This window comes from Scyliorhinus torazame, chromosome 5 (genome assembly GCF_047496885.1).
Source record: "Scyliorhinus torazame isolate Kashiwa2021f chromosome 5, sScyTor2.1, whole genome shotgun sequence".
Classification (NCBI taxonomy): Eukaryota; Metazoa; Chordata; class Chondrichthyes; order Carcharhiniformes; family Scyliorhinidae; genus Scyliorhinus; species Scyliorhinus torazame.
Genome location: NC_092711.1, coordinates 173,226,325 through 173,248,631, shown reverse-complemented (window position 1 = coordinate 173,248,631; position 22,307 = coordinate 173,226,325). Strand labels below are relative to the sequence as shown.

Here is a 22,307-nt window from a genome sequence, read left to right as displayed (position 1 = left end):
CCTCTAGTTATCCCCTATCACCCCTGGGACACAATCCTCTATTCTCGAGGCCAAGATCTTAGCCAATAGTTTGGCATCTACATTTAGCAGGGAAATCGGTCTGTATGACTCGCATTGCCGTTCCAGCCTCCCCGAACAGGTGCCAGAATGTGGCGACTAGGGGCTTTTCACAGTAACTTAATTTGAAGCCTACTTGTGACAATAAGCAATTTTCATTTCATTTCATTGTTCGAGGTCCTTTTCCTGGTTCAAAATGAGGGCGATCGAAGCCTGCGACAACGTTGGGAGAGCACTACCAGCTCCCTTGCCTCGTTAAAATCCCTTACCACCCCTGGCCCCAATACCCCAGAGAATTTCTTATAAAATTTCACCAGGTACCCCTCCAGACCAGGGACCTTGCCCAGTTGCATCACCTCCAGTCCCTCTATCTATCACTTTCTGAAACCTATTTCCTTTACTTGCTTTTGCTAAATCGCCATCTTTCTTTTTTTTAAATCACTCAGTCATTTTATACTGTGTATTATAATTTGAAGAATTATCACAATTTGTAATTGAATGAAAACTCAACTACTGTATTTGCTAAAGACAATCAATCTGACCTAACCTTGTGTTGACAAACAAAGTTTACCAGTGGCACAAGCTGACAAAGTTCAACTGAACTTTGCCAAAAAGCACAGACTTGATCTCTGTTATTTGGGAACTAAGAAGGGATAACGGATATCCAGGATTCCGAATAGACACAGCGATCCATTAGGCTTCTATCTACGGGAAAGGCGCTGGGGCAGTTGAGAAGGGTAAGAAGGGTGGTGTATGAGTAGGGGGAGAAGGCGAGCAGGATGCTAGGGCACCAGTTGAGGAAGCAGGAGACTGCAAGGGAGACCGGGAAAGTGAAGGATGCTTCTACCAGTGCAATTGGGGCCCCCAGGGCCTCCACCTGCTCCTCTTCCATCTTCAGGAACTCCAACCCCTCTAAGGTCTGCCTCATCGCCCCCGCCCCGGCAGGGGGTTCTGACTCGTACAGCTTGCTATAGAAGTCCCAAAACTCCCCATTCTCACCCATCGGCTCCAAGACCATATTCCCTCCTACGTCCTTCACTTTCCCGGTCTCCCTCGCAGCCCCGGGATCAATGAGCCTCTTCATGGTGTTTTGCAGCTCGGCCTCATGAGCTCAATGAGAGGTATTGAATCAGCTCACTCAGCCGCTGGTCAATAACACGGAGAATGTCGGCAGTCGACCTCCGAGAGAGTCCCTGAGAGCGCGGGGTCGAGAGACCTCCTGAGGGTCAGGCCGCCATGTTGAAAAGGCAGCTCCATTTCCACTGAATCAACCTTCCCTCTTTTGTCGACGGATTTCTTAATCTTGCCTTACCTAATCCCAATGTCTTCCAGAGACATGAGAACAAATATTAATTCAAGGATCAGGTAGATGAGTGTCGGGCAATCGGGATAAATTACGGATTCTAGATGAGTGGCATCAGAATCTGCGGAAAAGCAGCTACTCCTGCACCGCATCACATGGTTCCCACCCAGACAGATTTCTGATGACGAGGGAGTCGAGGGTTATGGATAACAGGCAGGAAAATGGAGAGAAAGCAGAGATGAGGAGGGATTTCTTCACTCGTTGTGGAGCAGTGTGAGAATGGAGGGAGAGTGTGTGGGATGGAGATTTACAGCTTTTGCAGAGTGAGAGGGGATAAAATGTTACAGAGAAATAAAAATTGTCTGTTCTGAGTTTCTATCCTTTACTGACAATGATGTCTTTTGTAAATTGTTTTGACAGGATATTAGAAGAGGAGGAATTACAGACAGAAATCTCAAAAGTCACATCTTGATCTGCCAGAGTCGCTCGGTTTGTCGGGGCCTGAATATCATCGGCCTTTGAATCGAGAAGGAGAAATGTTTGTCTGTTCTGTTCGCTACAGACGATTTTAAACATCATTGTGACTGGAAAAGCACCAAGACACACACACCCGAGTGAGAGTGTTCCAGTGCACTGACTGTGGAAAGAGCTTTAACCAGTTACACAGCCGGAAAAAACATTCCTTCACCAAAGAGAAGGAATTGGTAGATGTTGAGTCTGGAGAAGGGGGTGTAGATAGCCTGGGTCACATTGTGATCCAAAAAGACGAGGTGTTGGGTGTCTTAAAAAATATTAAGGTAGATAAGTCCCCAGGGCCGGATGGGATCTACCCCAGAATACTGAAGGAGGCTGGAGACGAAATTGCTGAGGCCTTGACAGAAATCTTTGGATCCTCGCTGTCTTCAGGGGATGTCCCGGAGGACTGGAGAATAGCCAATGTTGTTCCTCTGTTTAAGAAGGGTGGCAGGGATAATCCCGGGAACTACAGGCCGGTGAGCCTTACTTCAGTGGTAGGGAAATTACTGGAGAGAATTCTTCGAGACAGGATCTACTCCCATTTGGAAGCAAATGGACGTATTAGTGAGAGGCAGCACGGTTTTGTGAAGGGGAGGTCGTGTCTCACTAACTTGATAGAGTTTTTCGAGGAGGTCACTAAGATGATTGATGCAGGTAGGGCAGTAGATGTTGTCTATATGGACTTCAGTAAGGCCTTTGACAAGGTCCCTCATGGTAGACTAGTACAAAAGGTGAAGTCACACGGGATCAGGGGTGAACTGGCAAGGTGGATACAGAACTGGCTAGGCCATAGAAGGCAGAGGGTAGCAATGGAGGGATGCTTTTCTAATTGGAGGGCTGTGACCAGTGGTGTTCCACAGGGATCAGTGCTGGGACCTTTGCTCTTTGTAGTATATATAAATGATTTGGAGGAAAATGTAACTGGTCTGATTAGTAAGTTTGCAGACGACACAAAGGTTGGTGGAATTGCGGATAGCGATGAGGACTGTCTGAGGATACAGCAGGATTTAGATTGTCTGGAGACTTGGGCGGAGAGATGGCAGATGGAGTTTAACCTGGACAAATGTGAGGTAATGCATTTTGGAAGGGCTAATGCAGGTAGGGAATATACAGTGAATGGTAGAACCCTCAAGAGTATTGAAAGTCAAAGAGATCTAGGAGTACAGGTCCACAGATCACTGAAAGGGGCTACACAGGTGGAGAAGGTAGTCAAGAAGGCATACGGCATGCTTGCCTTCATTGGCCGGGGCATTGAGTATAAGAATTGGCAAGTCATGTTGCAGCTGTATAGAACCTTAGTTAGGCCACACTTGGAGTATAGTGTTCAATTCTGGTCGCCACACTACCAGAAGGATGTGGAGGCTTTAGAGAGGGTGCAGAAGAGATTTACCAGAATGTTGCCTGGTATGGAGGGCATAAGCTATGAGGAGCGATTGAATAAACTCGGTTTGTTCTCACTGGAACGAAGGAGGTTGAGGGGCGACCTGATAGAGGTATACAAAATTATGAGGGGCATAGACAGAGTGGATAGTCAGAGGCTTTTCCCCAGGGTAGAGGGGTCAATTACTAGGGGGCATAGGTTTAAGGTGAGAGGGGCAAAGTTTAGAGTAGATGTACGAGGCAAGTTTTTTACGCAGAGGGTAGTGGGTGCCTGGAACTCACTACCGGAGGAGGTAGTGGAGGCAGGGACGATAGGGACATTTAAGGGGCATCTTGACAAATATATGAATAGGATGGGAATAGAAGGATACGGACCCAGGAAGTGTAGAAGATTGTAGTTTAGTCGGGCAGTATGGTCGGCACGGGCTTGGAGGGCCGAAGGGCCTGTTCCTGTGCTGTACATTTCTTTGTTCTTTATAACACCATTCACAGCGGGGAGAGACTGTACATGTGTTGTGTGTGTAGTCAAGGCTTCAACTGATTATCTGATCTGGAGAGTTACGACGAGACCCAAAACATGGAGAAACTGTGGAAATGTGAAGTCTGTGGGAAGAGATTCAGAGTCCGATCTAAGCTGGAGATTCATCGACGCAGTCACACTGGAGAGAGGCCATTTACCTGCTCTGTGTGTGGGAAGGGATTCACTGAATTATCCAGCCTGAAGTCACATGCAAGAGTTCACACTGTGGAGAAGCCGTTTATCTGCTCTCGGTGTGGGAAGGGATTCAGACATTCATCCACCCTGAAGTCACATCAGCGAATTCATACTGGGGAGAGACCGTTCACCTGCTCTCAGTGTGAGAAGGGATTCACTGCGTTATCCAGCCTGAAGTCACACCAACGGGTTCACACTGGGGAGAAGCCGTTCACCTGCGATCAGTGTGGGAAGGGATTCACTCAGGTATCCAACCTGAAGACACACCAGCGAATTCACATTGGGGAGAGTCCATTCACCTGCTCTCAGTGTGGGACGGAATTCACTGCGTTATTCAGCCTGAAGTCACACCAACGGGTTCACACTGGGGAGAAGCCATTCACCTGCTCTCAGTGTGGGAAGGGATTCACTGCATTATTCAGCCTGAAGTCACATCAGCGAATTCACACAGGGGAGAGGCCATTCACCTGCTCTCAGTGTGGGAAAGGATTCACTCAGTCACCCCACCTGCAGGCACACCAGCGGGTTCACAGTGGGGAGAAGCCATTCAACTGCTCTCAGTGTGGGAAAGAATTCCGAGATTTATCCACCCTGCGGACACACCAGCGAATTCACACTGGGGAGAGGCCATTCACCTGCTCTCAGTGTGGGAAGGGATTCGCTCAGTTATCCAGCCTGAAGATACACCAGCGGGTTCACACAGGGGAGAGGCCGTTCATCTGTTCTCAGTGTGGGAAGGGATTCGGTCATTCATCCACCCTGTGGAAACATGAGCGAGCTCACACTGGGGAGAAGCCGTTCGCCTGCTCTCAGTGTGGGAAGGGATTCAGTGATTCATCCCACTTGAAGCGTCACCAGCGAGTTCACACTGGGAAGAGGCCGTTCACCTGCTCTCATTGTGGGAAGGGATTCCGACATTTATCCACCCTGCAGAGACATCAGCGAGTTCACACTCCGAGGCCATTCACCTGCTCTGATTAGGGGAGACGTTGAATGATCCATCCCATCTGCTGAGTCACCAACAAGTTCACAATTGATTGCAGGGATTGGATTGTGCTGTTATTGTTTCTACTCTCCATTTCATTCGGACTGCAATTTATTCATCCTGTCAATTGGGATGATCGGGGTTTCTTTCTGCTGGAATGGCTGATCTCACAACTTTTCCTCCAGTGGGCTGATGCTCTTTGAGCTTTGTTGCGACTACGTGATTTCCAATTTCACAAGGGTTACAGAGTGAAAATGTGTGGGAAGTTAAAATATAGTTAATTCCTATTTCTGTTTGCAACCCCCCAAAGCATGCCACGTTGCCATGAAGATGGGATATGGTGGTTATATGTTTCTTTGTTTAATTTTTCTGGGTCTTTCTCAAAGAAGGAAATGTTGAGGTATGAGGGACAGGTTGTCTGTGGTAGGTTGGGAAATTACAATAAAAGGTTGGACAATAGGCAGACAATTGCTCGCATTGAAGAAATTATTACATATTTGCAACAAATACACATTCCTTTCAGGAACACAAATCCACAGGAAAGTGGTGCAGTAATTCTTCACACCTGATTACAGCTTTTGGATTCTGCTGTTACACAAGAGAACCAAGGGAGTAGTGAGCAGGAGGGACTGAAAGAGATTAGTATTCGTGAAAAAGTAGTACTGGAGAATTTATTGGATTAAAAATTAATAAATCCCCAAAAGCTGCTGCTCTACATCCCAGAGTGTTGAAAGAGGTGGCTGTAGAGATAGTGGATACATTGGTGATCATCTTACTAAATTCTATAGATGCTGGATTGGTTCCAGCAGATTGGAAGGTGGTAAATGTAACCCCAATATTTAAGGAGAGAGAGAAAACAGGGAACCACAGACCCATTAACCTGACATCAGTAGGAAGGAAAATGCTACAATCCATTATGACGGATGCAGAGCAGCACGGTAGTGCATTGGTTAGCACTGTTACCTCACGGCGCTGAGGTCCCAGGTTCAATCCTGGCTCTGGGTCACTGTCTGTGTGGAGTTTGCACATTCTCCCCGTGTTTGCGTGGGTTTCACCCCCACAAACCAAAGATGTGCAAGGTAGGTGGATTGGCCACACTAAGTTGGCCCTTAATTGGAGAAAATGAATTGGGCACTCTAAATTTAAAGAAAAAAATATTATGACGAACACGATAGCATACGGCTTAGGAGCAGGAGTAGACCACTCGGCCCCTCGAGCCTGCTGCACCATTCAATAAGTTCCCGGCTGATCTGATTGTAACCTCAACTCCACAGAGACAAGTTGTGAGGGGGATACACACAGTTTGCAATGAGATATTGATAGGTTAAGTAAGTGAGCAAAAAGTTGGAAAATGGAGTATAATGTGGGAAAATGTGAAGTTGATTTTGGAAGGGAGAACAAAAGATCAGTGTTATTTAAATGGAGAAAAACTGCAGAAAGCTGCAACACAAAGGGACTTGGGGGAACTTGTGCACGAAACACAGAAAGCTCGCAGACAGGTGCAGCAGGTAATCAGGAAGGCTAATGGAATGTTGGCCCTGATTCCAAGGGGATTGGAGTATAAGAGTCGGGAAGTCTTGCTCCAGCTGTGGACCAGAGGGACCCGTCTCAGAATAACGAGGTGCCTATTAAGACTGAGATACGGAGAAATTTCTTCACTGAGGGTTGTGAGTCTTTGGAATTGAGAGTTGTGGGGACAGAGTCTTTGTCCATATTTAAGGCTGAGATAGATTATTGATCAGCGAGAGAATCAAGCATTACAGGGAAAGGGCAGGAAAGTGGCCAAGAGAAATGTTGGATCAGCCATGATTGAATGGTGGGGCAGACTCGAAGGGCCGAATGGTCTACTCCTGTTCCTATTTCTGCTGCCCCACCCCCATCCGATAACCTTTCACCCCCTTGATGAACAGGAATCTATCCAGATCTGCCTTGAAAATATTCACAGACTCTGCTTCCACTGCCCTTTGTGGAAGAGAGTTCCAAAGACTCCAAACCTTCGGAGAGAAAAAAGTTATTCTCTGCCTTTAATGGACAAGTTATTACTTTTAAAGTGACTCCAATTTCTAGATGCTCCCACAAGAGGAAACATCCTTTCCACATCCACCCTGTCAAGGCCCCTCAGGATCTTATACGTTCAATCAAGTCACCTAAACTCCATCAGACACAAGCCCAGCCTGTCCAATCATTCCTCATAAGACCAGCCTCCAATTCCAGGTATGAATCCAGTAAACCTTCTCTGAACTGCTTCCAACACATTAACATCATTCCTTAAATGAGAGCAATACTGTACACAGTGCTCCAGATGTGGTCTCACCAATGCCCTGTATAACTGAAACATAACCTCCCTATTTTTGTATTCAATTCCCCTCACAAACAATAACATTCCATTAGCTTTCCTAATTACTTGCTGTACCTGTATACTCTCCTTTTGTGATTCCTGCTCTTGGACATCCAGATCCCTCTGAGTCTCGGAACTTTGCAAACTCTCGCTATTTCGATGAGAAGCTTCTTTTTCTTCCTGCCAAAATGAACAATTTCACATTTTCGCACATTGTTACCCATTTGCCAGATGTTATCCCATTCATTTCAAATATACTTTTTTAACCTCCTTATGTCTTCTTCACAATTTACTTTCTTACCTATCTTTGGCCATTCAGCCCATCGAGCCTGCTCCACCATTCAATACAATCATAGCTGATCATCCACTTCAGTGCCTTTTTACGCACACTATCACCATATCCCTTTGTGTTATTGGTATTTAGATATCTGTCAGTCTCTGCTTTAAACACACTCAATGACTGAGCTTCCACCGCCCTCTGGGGTGGAGAATTTCAAAGATTCACAACTTGTTGATCTATGTAGGTCAAACCATTTCCCTGTTCTCTCCCCGTATCCTTGTCGCTTTATGTCCCTCAAGTGCCCATCAAATTTCCTTTGGGAAACATTCCGTCATCTCTGCTTCTATCCCACACGACGGAAGTGGGTTCCAGATATTTCCCACTTTCTTCAAATGTAAATGAGGTTCAGAGAGCACAGGAGGCCATTCTGCCCATTGTTCCCTTGCTAGCTCTTTGGATTAACTATCAAATTAATTCCACCGCCCTGCAAGTTTATTTTCCTAGTTTATTTCCAAGTTTATTTTGAATCCCAGCTCACAACAACTCGTTCTGTTTTAAATCTAATGGGCAGAATGGCCTCCTGTGCTCTCTGCACAGCATATTGTGAAATTATTAGATTTAAAACAGAACAAGTTGTCGTTATTTGGGATTCTCTGCCTGACAAAGGTGCAGGAAGTAAATTCAACTGTAACTTTCAAAGGGGAACTTTACAGATTCTTTATATAGTCCCATCGCCCGGCAAGTTTCTGTTCCTACAGAATCTGTAAAGTTCCTGCACCTTCATCAGGCAGCGAATCCCAAATCACAACAACTCGTTCTGTTTTAAATCGAATGATTTACAATATGCTGTGTTTGGATTTTCACAGGGGATTTGAAATGGAGAGAAAGACATGATTGTTGCACAAAATCAAGACTCCGTCTTTATTCATGATTTTCATGAGTGGGCTCAGTTTGGGGACCAATACTTGTTTATAATTTTTTTTTTAAAATTCCCATTAAGGCTCAATTTAACGTGGCCAAACCACCTACCCTGCACATCGTTGGGTTGTGGGGGTGAGACCCATGCATACACGGGGAGAATGTGCAAACTCCACATGGACAGTCACCCGGGATCGAACCTGGGTCCGTGGCGCCGTGAGGCAGCAGTGCAAACTACTGTGCCACCTTGTTTAGGGATTAATTCTAAAAATAAATTATATTTCTATCGCATCTTTCATGATCACAGGTTCTCCTAAAGCATTTTACAGCCATTGAAGTACTTTGAGTACTTTTGACAGTACTGTTGTAATGTCAGAAACTGTAGGTATGCCTCAGTTCTAGGGGAGGGGGTGGCGTAGTGGTATTGTCAATTGATTACTTAACCAGAGACCCAGAGTAATGCTCTGGGGGACCCAGGTTCAAATCCCGCACCGCAGATGATGACATTTGAATTCAATAAAAATCTGGAATTAAAAGTCTAATGATGACCGTGAAACCATTGTTGATTGTCATAAAGACCCATCTGGTTCACCAATGTACTTCAGGAAAGGACATCTGCTGTCCTTACCTGGTCTGACCTGCATGTGATTTCAGACACATAGCAATGTGGATGACTCTTAACTGCCCCCTCAAGGGCAATTAGAGATGGGCAATGAATGCTGGCACAACCAACGATGCTCACGCCCCATGAACATATTAAAAAATGATATTTTGTTTTTAAAATCAATGACTCTTCAATGACAATCAATTGTTAAATGTAATAAGGTCAAGGAAGCCATGATAAAATCCAACATGTGACTGGACCTTTATTTTTAAAATTAATACTGTATCAACCAAAATGTTTCCAAAACTTGCTGAACTCGTGGAAATTGTTTAAACTAATATAGTTCCATAATTTTGTGAAGCTTTTGGACATCATATGTTGCTAAAGTCTGGCTCAAGTTCAATCCAATCAAGGTTCATAAGAAAGAAAGGTATTACCTTCCACAAAATAGTTTTTTTTAACTAATGTAACTTGTATTAATCAACAGTATTAATCAAAGATTACTGTATTAATTACCTACCAGTCAGTAACAGATGACTTAATAAGTAATGAACCTTAATCAAGTTACAATTAATGAATCAATAGTTGTAATGAAAGACTGAATTTTATTTGCTGTAAAAATATAAAAGCTTAATTGCTGTGTATGTAAAGAATGTGCAATGAAGATAAATGTACTGGCAAGAGAGACCTTCAAGCTCTTATTAGCCTCAACACTTGAAACTGTATAAATAAGGGATTGCTTGAATCAGATAAAGGGATAGTATGAAACAGTTCTATTACATTCATTGAGATAATGAGAGAAGGTGGTGTCAGTAATTGAAGACCCAATTAAATTAATCTAGTGACCAAATTGACCAATTGTCATATTACAACAGGTCCAACAGTGACGTGAGGTAATGGTCACTTTGGGGATAAAAGTAGAGGTTCTGAAGGTCTTCCTTGCTGGCCAAGTACTGAAGATTCCCGAGGCCGAGTTCCAAAGGAAATTACTGTCAAAAAAGGAGCCAGACTCCTGAGGCTGAATTCCACAAAAATTACTGTCAAAGAAGGAGCCTCAGAGGGTTACGCTTCTACAGACTGATCACCCACATGAAGTCATAAATGTTATATATTTGGGGTTATCGTTGTGTTGTTACGTGATCACTTTAAAAATCTAGTCACATGTATAGTTTGTAATGTCATTGGCTGCTTCGTGGGCTTTATCAAACTTCTAGATCAAACTTTTGTTGAGTTACGGGCGGCACGGTAGTACAGTGGTTAGCACTGTTGCTTCACAGCTCCAGGGTCCCAGTTCGATTCCTGGCTTGGGTCACTGTGTGTTTACAGAGTCTCCACGTTCTACCTGTGACTGTGTGGGTTTCCTCCGGGTGGTCTGGTTTCCTCCCACAAGTCCAGAAAGATGTGCTGTTAGGTAATTTGGACATTCTGAATTCTCCCTCTGTGTACCCAAACAGGCGCCGGAATGTGACAACTCTGGACTTTTCACAGTAACTTCATTGCAGTGTTAATGTAAGCCTACTTGTGACAAGAAAGATTAGTGTAAGATTATGATTATCTCTTCAATAAACCTGCGTTACCTGCATTCAACCCCACATGCTACAGCTTCATTCTTTTGCCCTGAGTGTGCAGAACATAAGATAAAAAGAATACTGGTGAAGAGAAATGGATTAAATTGTTTTCAAGCAAGAAAAGAAAATTGAAGCTTTCGATGTTGAGACAGAATTAACAGCAGGTCAGCCGATTTCACCTGGCATTGGATTTATCAGATGGTTGTGCAGAACAAATAATTAAAACAGGCCCCCCGAGGAGTTCAGGCTGCTGAGCTCACCACGTGTGCAGTTAGATTGAAATGAAAGTCACCGTCGCCCCAGAAGACCATAGGTTTCTCTCCCAGTTTGAGAGAGAGCTGACTGGCGGTGACTTAACCTGAGGGTCACCACACCAAGGATTGGATTCTCCGCGCCCCCGATGCCGGATTCTCTGCCCCACTGCCCCCCCCCCCCCCCCCCCCCCCCCACCCCCGGACACCAAAATCGCATTCGGTGATGGGGCGGAGAATCAGTTTTGGTGTCGAAATCGGGCCTGGCGCCGGTTTTTAAATTCTCCACCCCCCCCCCCCCCAATAATGGCTGTACTCGTGGAGTACGCCGCACCGAGAATCCACCGCCTGAGGCCCACCCCGTGATACTCTGTCCCCGACCGGCCAAATTCCCGAAGGCACGGGACTCTCATGGTCCCAGCCGTACAGGAACCTCGCGAGGCCGCTTTGGACTCAGTCCGGGGTCGCTGCAGTCGGGGAAGGGCCGATTGGCGGGCAGGGGAGTGTTGGGGGCAATGTGTGTGGGCTGTCCGTGGCGGCTGATGCGGGGCACAATTTTGTCGGTCCAGGCCCGCTGTCTGAGTTCGCCATGGAGCACGGCGCGGACGCTGCTGTGCACATGCACATCCTCTGACCCGGAAGTGCTGGGGGCCATATCGGCAGCTAGAGCTGCAAGCTCTATGACGACTGCCTGCTCGCCCCCAGCAAAACGGGGAATCTGTGGCCTTTTGACGCCAGTTTTCCTGGGGTAAAAGACCACAGTTTTCCCGACGGCATGGGGACATCGTCTCCAAAACAGAGAATCCAGCCCGAGGTGAGGGGCAAAGTTGAGAATGTTTATGAAAATGTTTTTATAAAAGTTTTATACAATACAGAATAAACAAATTTGTGCAGAGCAGATAGTTTGCAAAAACCCAACCTTGGAAGGAACCCCCCCCCCCCGAACCCCAACTCCCTAAACACCCCCAAACCCCAATTCCCTAAACACCCCCGCCTCTTCTTTTGATTATTTTGAAGGTTATCCTGAACCCGACAAGTCTGGTGCAAACCCAGAACACGTGGGCATGATTGGCCGAGCCCCCCTGGTAGAGTTCACATTTGTCCTCCACCTCCGGGAAGAACCTGCTCATTCTGGTTCTTGTCAGGTGTTCTCTGTGCACCATAAGACCATTAGACATAGGAGCGGAAGTAAGGCCATTCGGCCCATCGAGTCCACTCCACCATTCAATCATGGCTGATTTCAACTCCATTTACCCGCTCTCTCTCCATAGCCCTTAATTCTTCGAGAAATCAAGAATTTATCTTGATTTCTGTCTTAAAGACACTCAACGTCCCGGCCTCCACCACCTCTGTGGCAATGAATTCCACAGACCCACCACTCTCTGGCTGAAGAAATTTCTCCTCATCTCTGTTCTAAAGTGACTCCCTTTTATTCTAAGGCTGTGCCCCCGGGTCCTAGTCTCCCCTGCTAATGGAAACAACTTCCCAACGTCCACCCTATCTAAGCCATTCATTATCTTGTAAGTTTCTATTAGATCTCCCCTCAACCTCCTAAACTCCAATGAATATAATCCCAGGATCCTCAGACGTTCATCGTATGTTAGGCCTACCATTCCTGGGATTATCCGTGTGAATCTCCGCTGGACCCGCTCCAGTGCCAGTATGTCCTTCCTGAGGTGTGGGGCCCAAAATTGCTCACAGTATTCTAAATGGGGCCTAACTAATGCTTTATAAAGCTTCAGAAGTACATCCCTGCTTTTATATTCCAAGCCTCTTGAGATAAATGACAACATTGCATTTGCTTTCTTAATTACGGACTCAACCTGCAAGTTTACCTTTAGAGAATCCTGGACTAGGACTCCCAAGTCCCTTTGCACTTCAACATTATGAATTTTGTCACCGTTTAGAAAATAGTCCATGCCTCTATTCTTTTTTCCAAAGTGCAAGACCTCGCACTTGCCCACGTTGAATTTCATCAGCCATTTCTTGGACCACTCTCCTAAACTGTCTAAATCTTTCTGCAACCTCCCCACCTCCTCCATACTACCTGTCCCTCCACCTATCTTTGTATCATCGGCAAACGTAGCCAGAATGCCCCCAGTCCCGTCATCTAGATCGTTAATATATAAAAGAGAACAGCTGTGGCCCCAACACTGAACCCTGCGGGACATCACTCGTCACCGGTTGCCATTCCGAAAAAGAACCTTTTATCCCACTCTCTGCCTTCTGCCTGACAGCCAATCGTCAATCCATGTTAGTACCTTGCCTCGAATACCATGGGCCCTTACTTTACTCAGCAGTCTTCCGTGAGGCACCTTATCAAAGGCCTTTTGGAAGTCAAGATAGATAACATCCATTGGCTCTCCTTGGTATAACCTATTTGTTATCTCTTCAAAGAACATCTAAACAGTTTCCTGGCTACTTCGCGCAACACCACACACACAACCACTCAGAGTCCCCCAGTTTTACTGCTACTGAAGAGGAAGCTGAGAACAACATCTGATCAACATTTCCCCTGGAGACGTCTGAGACAGTGGAACACAATCAGCAGTCGCAAACCTGAAGAGAAGGTAATCCCAAAAGGTGCTTGATTGGACAAGGACAGCAAGTATTGGTGCACAGTGGTACCACCAGCGAGAAGTGGGTTCCTGTAACCGTATTGGCATATTACAATAATCATGGGTGACTTTGATATGCAGGTGGACTGCATATTGCAGTCAGGTTGGTAGCAGATCCCAAGAAAGGGAATTTTTGGAGCAGCTTGTGGTAGAGCCCACTGGGGAACAAGCAGTTCTGGATTTGGTGCTATGTAATGAGACAGACCTGATTAGGGAACATAAGGTGAAGGAATCCTTAGGGGGCAGTGACCAAAATATGAACAAATTTACCCTGCAGTTTGCGAGGAAGATGCTGGAATCAGATGTAATGGTATTACAATTGAATAAAGGTAACTACAAAGACATGAGCGAGGAGCTGGCCAGAGTTGATTGGAAGGGGAGCCTAGCAGGGAAAACAGTGGAACAGCAATGGCAGGGGTTTTTGGGGTTATTTAGGAGGCACAACAGAAATTCATTCCAAGAAGGAGGAAAGATGCTAAGGGAAGGATGAGGCAACCGTGGCTGACAAAGAAAGTCAGGGATAGCATAAAAGCAAATGAAAAGCATACAAGCTGGCGAGGGTTAGTGGGAAGCCAGAGGATTGGGATGCCTTTAAAAGTGAGTAGAGGACAACTGAAAAAACAATAAGGGGGCGGGGGGGGGGGGTGGGAGAAGATGAAATATGAATGTTAGCTAGCAAATAATATAAAAGAAGATAACAAGAGTTTTTTTACAATATATAAAAGGGAGCAGCGAGGCAAGAATAGACGTTGGACCACTGGAAAATTAGGTTGGAGACATAGTAACAGGAAACAAAGAAATGGCAGAGGAACTGAAGTTACTTTGTGTGAGTCTTCAAGGTGGAAGACACCAGTGGGATACCAGAACTTCAGGCGAATCAGGGGGCAGAGGTGTAGTGGCTATCACGAAGGAGAAGGTTCTGGGGAAAGTGAAAGGTCTGAAGGTGGATAAATCACCTGGACCAGATGGACTACACTCCAGGGTTATAAAGGAGATAGCTGAAGAGATTGTGGAGGCATTCCTGGTGATCTTTCCGGAATCACTAAAGGCAGGGAGGGTCCCAAAGGACTGGAAAATGGCCAATGTAACACCGCTGTTTAAGAAGGGAGGCAGAAGACGGGAAATCATAGGCCGGTTTCTGACTTCGGTCAGTGATAAGATTTTAAGAGTCCATTATTAAAGATGAGATTGTGGAGTATCTGGAAGTACATGATAAAATAGGGCTGAGTCAGCACAGCTTCGTCAAGGGGAGTCATGTTTAACAAATCTGTTAAGAGTTCTTTGATGATGTAACAAGGAAGTTAAACAAAGGAGAACCAGTGGACGAGATCTATTTAGATTTCCAGAAGGCCTTTGGCAAGATGGCGTATAGGAGGCTGTTAAATAAGTTAAGAGCCCGTGGTGTTAAAGGACAAATACTGGCATTGATAAGAGGATTGGCTGACTGGCAGAAGGCAGAGTGGATAAAGGGGTCTTTTTCAGAATGGCAGCTGATGACCAGTGGTGAGCCTCAGGGGTTTGTGCTGGGACCACAACTTTTCACAATATACATTAATGATCTGGAAGAAGAACTAAGGGCACTGTTGCTAAGTTTGCAGATGATACAAAGCTATGCAGAGGGACAGTTAGTATTGAGGAAGCAGGGGGCTGCAGAAGGACTTGAACAGGCTACGAGAGTGGGCAAAGAAGTGGCTGATGGAATACAATGTGGAAAAGTATGAGGTCATGCACTTTGGCAGGAAGAATGGAGGCATAGACTATTTTCTAAACGGAGAAATGCTGAGGAAATCAGAAGCACAAAGGGACTTTGGAGTCCTTGTTCACGATTCTCTTAAGGATAATGTGCAGGTTCAATTGCCAGTTAGGAAGGCAAATGTAATGTTAGCATTCATGTCGTGAGGGACACAATACAAGAGCAGGGATGTACTTCTGAGGCTGTATAAGGCTCTGGTCAGACCCCATTTGGAGTAATGTGAGCAGTTTTGGGCCCTGTACATAAAGAAGGATGTGCTGGCCTGGGAAAGAGTTCACAAGAATGATCCCTGGAATTAAGAGCTTGACGTATGAGGAGCGGTTGAGGACTCTGGGTCTGTACTTGTTGGAATTTAGAAGGATGAGGGGGGATCTTATTGAAACTTACAGGATACTGAGAGGTCTGGATAGAGTGGACACGGAGAGAATATTTCCCCCAGTAGGAAAAACTAGAACCGGAGGCCGCAGCCTCAGACTTAAGGGAAAATCTCTCAATACTGAGATGAGGAATTTCTTCAGCCAGAGGGTGGTGAATCTGTGGAACACATTGCCGCAGAAGGCTGTGGAGGCCAATTCACGGAGTGTCTTTAAGACACATAGGTTCTTGATTCATAAAGGGATCAGGGGTTATGTGGAGAAGGCAGGAGAATAAGGATGAGAAACATGTCAGCCATGATTGAATGGCAGACCAGACTAGATGGGCCGAATGGCCTAATTCTGCTCCAATGTTTTTTTTAATTCATTTACGGGATGCGGGCTGGTTGGGCCAGTATTTATTGCCCATCCCTAGTCTTATGGAAACTGACCCTGATTCCTATACTGTACAAACTGAACATTTTTTAAAATACAAATTTAGAGTACCCAATTCTTTTTTTTCCAATTAAGGGGCAATTTAACGTGGCCAATCCACCTACCCTGCACATCTTTGGGTTGTGGGGGTGAAATCCAGGCAGACACAGGGAAAAAGTGCAAAGTCCACACGGACAGTGACCCGGAACTGGGATCGAACCCGGGACCTCGGTGCTGTGAGGTAGCAGCGCTAACCACTGTGCCACCGTGCCCCATTGTACAAACTGAAGCCGAGCGAGTGTAGAGACAACACAGATCAGTTGTTAGTGACACCCATCAATGTGCCAGTACCGTGTGTGCTGGAACTACCTCAGGATGAACCGCCATCCATACTATCAGATCATGCGGCTGCGACTTCTGGTCAATCCGCAGAAACTGAGATTGCCAAAGAATTTATGAAAGGGAAATCATGTTTGACAAATCCACTAGAATTATTTGAGATGTAAGCAGTAGATTTTGTAAAAATAAATAAATTTAGAGTGCCCAATTCATTTTTTCCAATTCAGGGGCAATTTAGCATGGCCAATCCACCTATCCTGCTCATCTTTTGGGTAGTGGGGGCAAAACCCACACCAACACGGGGAGAATGTGCAAACTCCACACAGACAGTGATCCAGAGCTGGGATCGAACCTGCGACCTCAGCGCCGTGAGGTAACTAGTAGATTTGACCAGGGAGACCCAATGGATGTGGTTTATTTAGACTTTCGACAATGTCTCCCACAGCAGATTACTGTGTAAAGTTAAAGCATTTGGGATTGCGGGTAGTGTCTTGCAATGGATAGAAAGCTGGTTAGCAGACAGGAATCAAAAAGTTGGAATAAATGGGTCTTTTTCTGATTGGCAGGCAGTAACTACTGGGGTGCCACAGGGATCTGTGCTCAGACCCCAACTGTTCACATTATGTATTCATGATTTGGACGAGGGAAGTAAATGTATTATCTCCAGATTTGCAGATGACACAGTTGGCGGGGAGGGTGAACTGTGAGGATGCAGAGATGCGTCAGCGTGATTTGGACAGGCTGGGTGAGTGGGCAAATGTATCGCAGCTGCAGTCTAACCTGGATAAATGTTAGGTTATCCACTTTGGTAGCAAAGGTAGAAAGGCAGATTATGATTTGAATGGGTGTAAATTGAGAGAGGTGGAGATACAGCGAGAGCTTGGTGTCCTCAGGCATCAGTCACTGAAAGTAAGTGTGCAGGTTCAACGGGCAGTAAAGAAGGCAAATGGTATGTTGGGTGTCATAGTGAGAGGATTGGAGTATAGGAATAGAGATGTTTTATTGCAGTTGTATAGGCCATTGGTGAGGCCACATCTGGAGTATTGTGTGCAGTTTTGTTGTCCTTACCTGAGGAAGGATGTTCTTGCTATGGAGGGAGTGCAGCGAAGGTTTAACAGGCTGGATCCTGGGAACGGACTCTCATATGAGGATTTTGATTTGATTTATTGTCACATGTATACTATACAGTGAAAAGTATTGTTTCTTGCATGCTATACAGACAACGCATACCGTACATAGGGAAGGAAGGAGAGACTGCAGAATGTAATGTTACAGTCATAGCTAGGGTATAGAGAAAAGATCAACTTAATACAAGGCAGGGTCCATTCAAAAGTCTGATGGTAGTAGGGAAGAAGCTGTTCTTGAGTCGGTTGGTACGTGACCTCAAACTTTTGTATCTTTTTCCTGACGGAAGAAGGTGGAATAGAGTAATTATGCTGGCTGCCTTTCTGAGGCAGCGGGAATTATAGACAGAGTCAATGGATGGTAGGCTGGTTTGCATGATGGATTGGTTACATTCACAACCTTTTGTAGTTTGCTGTGGTCTTGGGCAAAGCAGGATCCATACCAAGCTGCGATACAACCAGAAAGAATGCTTTCAATGGTGCATCTGTAAAAGTTGGTGAGAGTCGTAGTTGACATGCTAAATTTCCTCAGTCTTCTAAGAAAGTAGAGTCTTTGGTGGGCTTTCTTAACTATAGTGTCGGCATGGGGGGCCCAGGACAGGTTGTTGGTGATCTGGACACCTAAAAACTTAAAGCTCTCGACCCTTTCTACTTGGTTCCCATTGATGTAGAGGGGCATGTTCTCCACTACGCTTCCTGATGTCGATGACAATCTCCTTCGTTTAGTTGACATTGAGGGAGAGACTAAGTCGGTTAGCATTATATTCATTGGCGTTTAGAAGAGTGAGAGGGGATCTCATAGAAACTTAGAAAGTTCCAACAGGATTAGACAGGGTAGATTCGGAAAGAATGTTCCTGATGGTGGAGGAATCCAGAACTAGGGGTCATAGTTTGAGGATAAGGGGTAAACCTTCTCGGACTGAGGTGAGGAGAAATTTCTTCACCCAGAATCTGTGGAATTCGCTACCACACAAATTAGTTGAGACAACAGCATTGTGTAATTTGATGAAAGAGTTAGTCAAAGCTCTTGTAGCTAAAAGAATATGGGGAGAAGGCAGGGTCAGGGTATTGAGCTTGATGATCACCCAGATCATAATGAAAGGGAGAGCAGGCTCGAAGGGTTGAATCGCCTCCTCCTGCTTCTATTTTCGATGTATCTATGTATGTATTTAGGAGATGGAGAGCTGACTGGTGGTGATTTAACCTGAGGATCACCACACCGCAGGCGAGGGGCAATGTTGAGAAGGCGGGGCTTTCATGGATGACCTCAGCCGGTACGGGAGTTGACCCGCACCGTTGGTGTCATTTCACATCATGAAGCAGTCGTCCAGCCAACTGAGAAAATTGGCCCCCTGGTAAATATGTAATAATTCCGTAAATATTAGCTATTCCCTGTCTCCCATCAGTTTCCCAGTTCACCTCAGACAACTTGCCCCTCATCCTCTGATTATTTCTCACAGACGAAAACACTTAAATAAGTTAAAGAAATAAACCATGTAACGACCATATCCCATCTTCATGGCAAGGTGGCATAATTTTAGGGGTTCCCAAACAGAAATGAGAATGAAATATCTTCTACTTCCAAACACCCCTTCACTCTGTGATCTTTGGTGAAATCTGAAACCAGGTTTTCTCAACAAGACAAAGAGCATCAGCCCACTGGAGGCAAAGTTGTGAGACCAGCCAGTCCAGCAGAAAGAAACCCTCCGACCCTCCCCATTGACCAACTGTCAGAATGAACAAATTGCAGCCCTGGATGTAATTCAGAACAGAAACAATAACAGCAGAATCCAACCCCTGTAATCACTTGTGAACATGTTGGTGTCTCAGCAGGCGCCATGAATCACGGAAACCCTTCCCACATGGAGAGCAGGTGAATGGCCTCTCCCCAGTGTGAAGTTGCCAGTGCCTCTGCAGGTGGGATGGATCAGTGAATCTCTTCTCCTACTCAGAGCAGGCGAATGGCATCTCCATGATGTGAATTCGCTGGTGTTTCCGCAGGTTGCGTTCATGCATGAATCCCTTCCCACATTCAGGACAGAGGAATGGTCTCTCCCCGGTGTGAACTCTATGGTGTGTCAGCAGGATGGATGAAAGAGTGAATCCTTTCCCACACACTGAGCATAGAAATGGCCGCTCGCCAGTGTGAACTCGCTGGTGTGTCTGGAGGGTGGATGAATCACTGAATCCCTTCCCACACTGAGAGCAGGAGAATGGCCTCCCCCCAGTGTGAACTCGGCGGTGTACCCGCAGGTGGGATAACTGAGGGAATCCCTTCCCACACTGAGAGCAGATGAATGGCCTCTCCCCAGTGTGAACTCGCTGGTGTATTCGCAGGCTGGATAATTGAGTGAATCCTTTCCCACACTGAGAGCAGGTGAATGGCCTCTCTCCAGTGTGAATTTGCTGATGTTTCTGCAGGGTGGATGAATGTCTGAATCCCTTCCCACACCTTGAGCAGGTGAATGGCTTCTCTCCAGTGTGAACCCGCTGATGTGTCTGCAGGGTGGATGAACGACTGAATCCCTTCCCACACTGAGAGCAAGTGAACGGCTTCTCTACAGTGTGAACCTGATGGTGCCTCAACAGGTGGGATGAATCACTGAATCCCTTCCCACACTGAGTGCAAATGAATGGCCTCTCCCCAGTGTGACTGCGCCGATGAGCTTCCAGCTCTGATGGGGCCCTGTATCCCTTCCCACAGTCCCCACATTTCCAAGGTTTCTCCATGCTTTGAGTTTCCTTGTATCTCTCCGTGTTGGACAATCAGTTGAAGCCTTAACTACATACAGAACACGTGTACAGTCTCTCCCCGCTGTGAATGGTGTGATGTTTTTTCAGTCTGTGTAACTGGTTAAAGCTCTTTCCGCAGTCAGTGCTCTGGAACACTCTCACTAGGGTGTGTGTTGTCTCGGTGATTTTCAAGTCGCATAAATGTTTAAAATGTTTTGAAGCCTACAGAGCAGTCAAACATTTCTTCAGGATTCAAAGGATGGTATTCGGGTCCCAAGGAATCAAGAGACTGTGTCAGATCTAGACATGATGTTTTGAGATTTCAGTCTGTAATTCCTCCTCTTCTACTGTCCTGTAAAAACATTTTGGAAAGGACATCACTGTCAGTACAGGATAGAAATTCAGAACAGACATTTCTAGTTTCTGTGGAATATTTTTCCCCCTCTCATTCCCAAAAACTGCAAGTCTCCATCCCACATACTCTCCCTCCATTCTCACTCTGCTGTATCTAATATTCATCCTCCCAATTGTCCTGAAGGTGCTGATTCAGGCTGATTGACAGATCCATGCTTCCTCTCCAGGATAGGGAGATCATAACAAATAGGAGCTGCAGTCAGCCATTAGGCCCATCGAACCTCCTCAACCATTTCATGAGATCATTGGCTGATTTACCTCAGCACCATTTTCCCACACTGTCCCCCACATCCCGTGATATCCTCAATATTTAGAAACCTATCAATCTCAGTCTTGAAAATACTTGGATGACTGAAGCTCCACAGTCCTCTGGGGTAGAGAATTCCAAAGCTACACCACATCCTCGAGTGAAGAAATCCCTCCTCCTGCCTGTTCCCCATAAACCTTAACTCCATTGTCAATCAGAAATCTGTCCAACTGATTCTTGAATATATTCAATGACTCCCAGACTCCTCTAGTCCCTTTGGAAGTGAATTCCAGAGATCAACAACCCCCTGAGGAAAGAGATGAATGCAAATATATAATGTAGCTACAGTACAATGTTACACAACTGGAAATATCAATATACTTTATTACAGAACCATGAATAATATTTGTAATCTGCACCTTATAACTAGACATATATCTCTGACCGATATTAATTTATTGTCCCCTTAAATGTCAGCCATCTCCTGGGGAAACCAGCCCATTAATTGGGAACATTAGGAAAGAGACCATCCTTTTAGCCAGACAAACAAATGTGTCAAGCTGAGAGCAAAGGCTATCATTGTCTTTGATGTGGAGATGCCGGAGTTGGACTGGGTGAGAACAGTAAGACGTCTTACAACACCAGGGTAAAGTCCAACATGTTTGTTTCAAACACTAGCTTTCGGAACCTGGGCCAAGTTTTCCAGAGTCTGCACCCTCCCTGGACTCACTTCCTTTCCCTTCAGTTGCTGCAAGTCACCAATTGAAGGTCAGAATGAGCAAATAAATGGAAAGGGGGAGAAAAGAAAGTGTTTTACTCACAGATGTTGGAGACAGGAGGACGTTTCAGTCTGTGTGAAGCCCAATCTCCTTTCACATAAAGCCCGCGCTGATTGGAGGACCAGCGTCCTTCCGGTCCTAACTCTATCCATTAGCCAACACCTCACAGGAAGGTCAGGGGCTGGGCTTTCCTCCACACATGCGCAGCTTCCCCTCACCCTTGGACATGCGCAGTACCTGATCACCCGCCCGTGCGGCGGATAGAGCGGGTTCCCCAGTGCGGGGGATTGTGGGAGCTACGGCCGACACTGTCCAAACTCCTGGGGTGAAAAGTGGAGGAGGCTTGGGCGGTTGTGTGCGAGCTTGGTGTCCGCCCCCGGGCCGATTCGAAAGGCAGGCCGCCTCTGGGAGCTTCCTGGATGGGGTGAAACAGCAACTCGGCGCCCATTGCTCCTGGTCCCCGAGGGAAGGGGAGAAGACCGGTTTCGGAGTACTGCGACCAGTCGTGTTTCAAGTCAGCGGTTGAGCTGCGGAGACGCTGCTTCGGACTGCGAGGTTTGCTGTCGGCGGTTTTGAGTTCGCCCAATGGAGGACGAA

At 46.0% G+C, this 22,307-nt stretch overlaps 1 protein-coding gene across 1 annotated transcript in view; it reads right to left on the bottom strand.

Moving 5' to 3' along the window:
• Positions 1–17,558: 17,558 nt before the first annotated feature.
• The window catches only part of LOC140418046 (uncharacterized), a 108,401-nt gene continuing 103,652 nt past the window's right edge, over positions 17,559–22,307 (bottom strand). Inside the window, exon 4 of the mRNA XM_072501473.1 lies at positions 17,559–20,300. Coding sequence (XP_072357574.1) covers positions 19,482–20,300 — 819 coding nt within the window. The 3' untranslated portion in view covers positions 17,559–19,481. The remainder of the gene's footprint in view (positions 20,301–22,307) is intronic.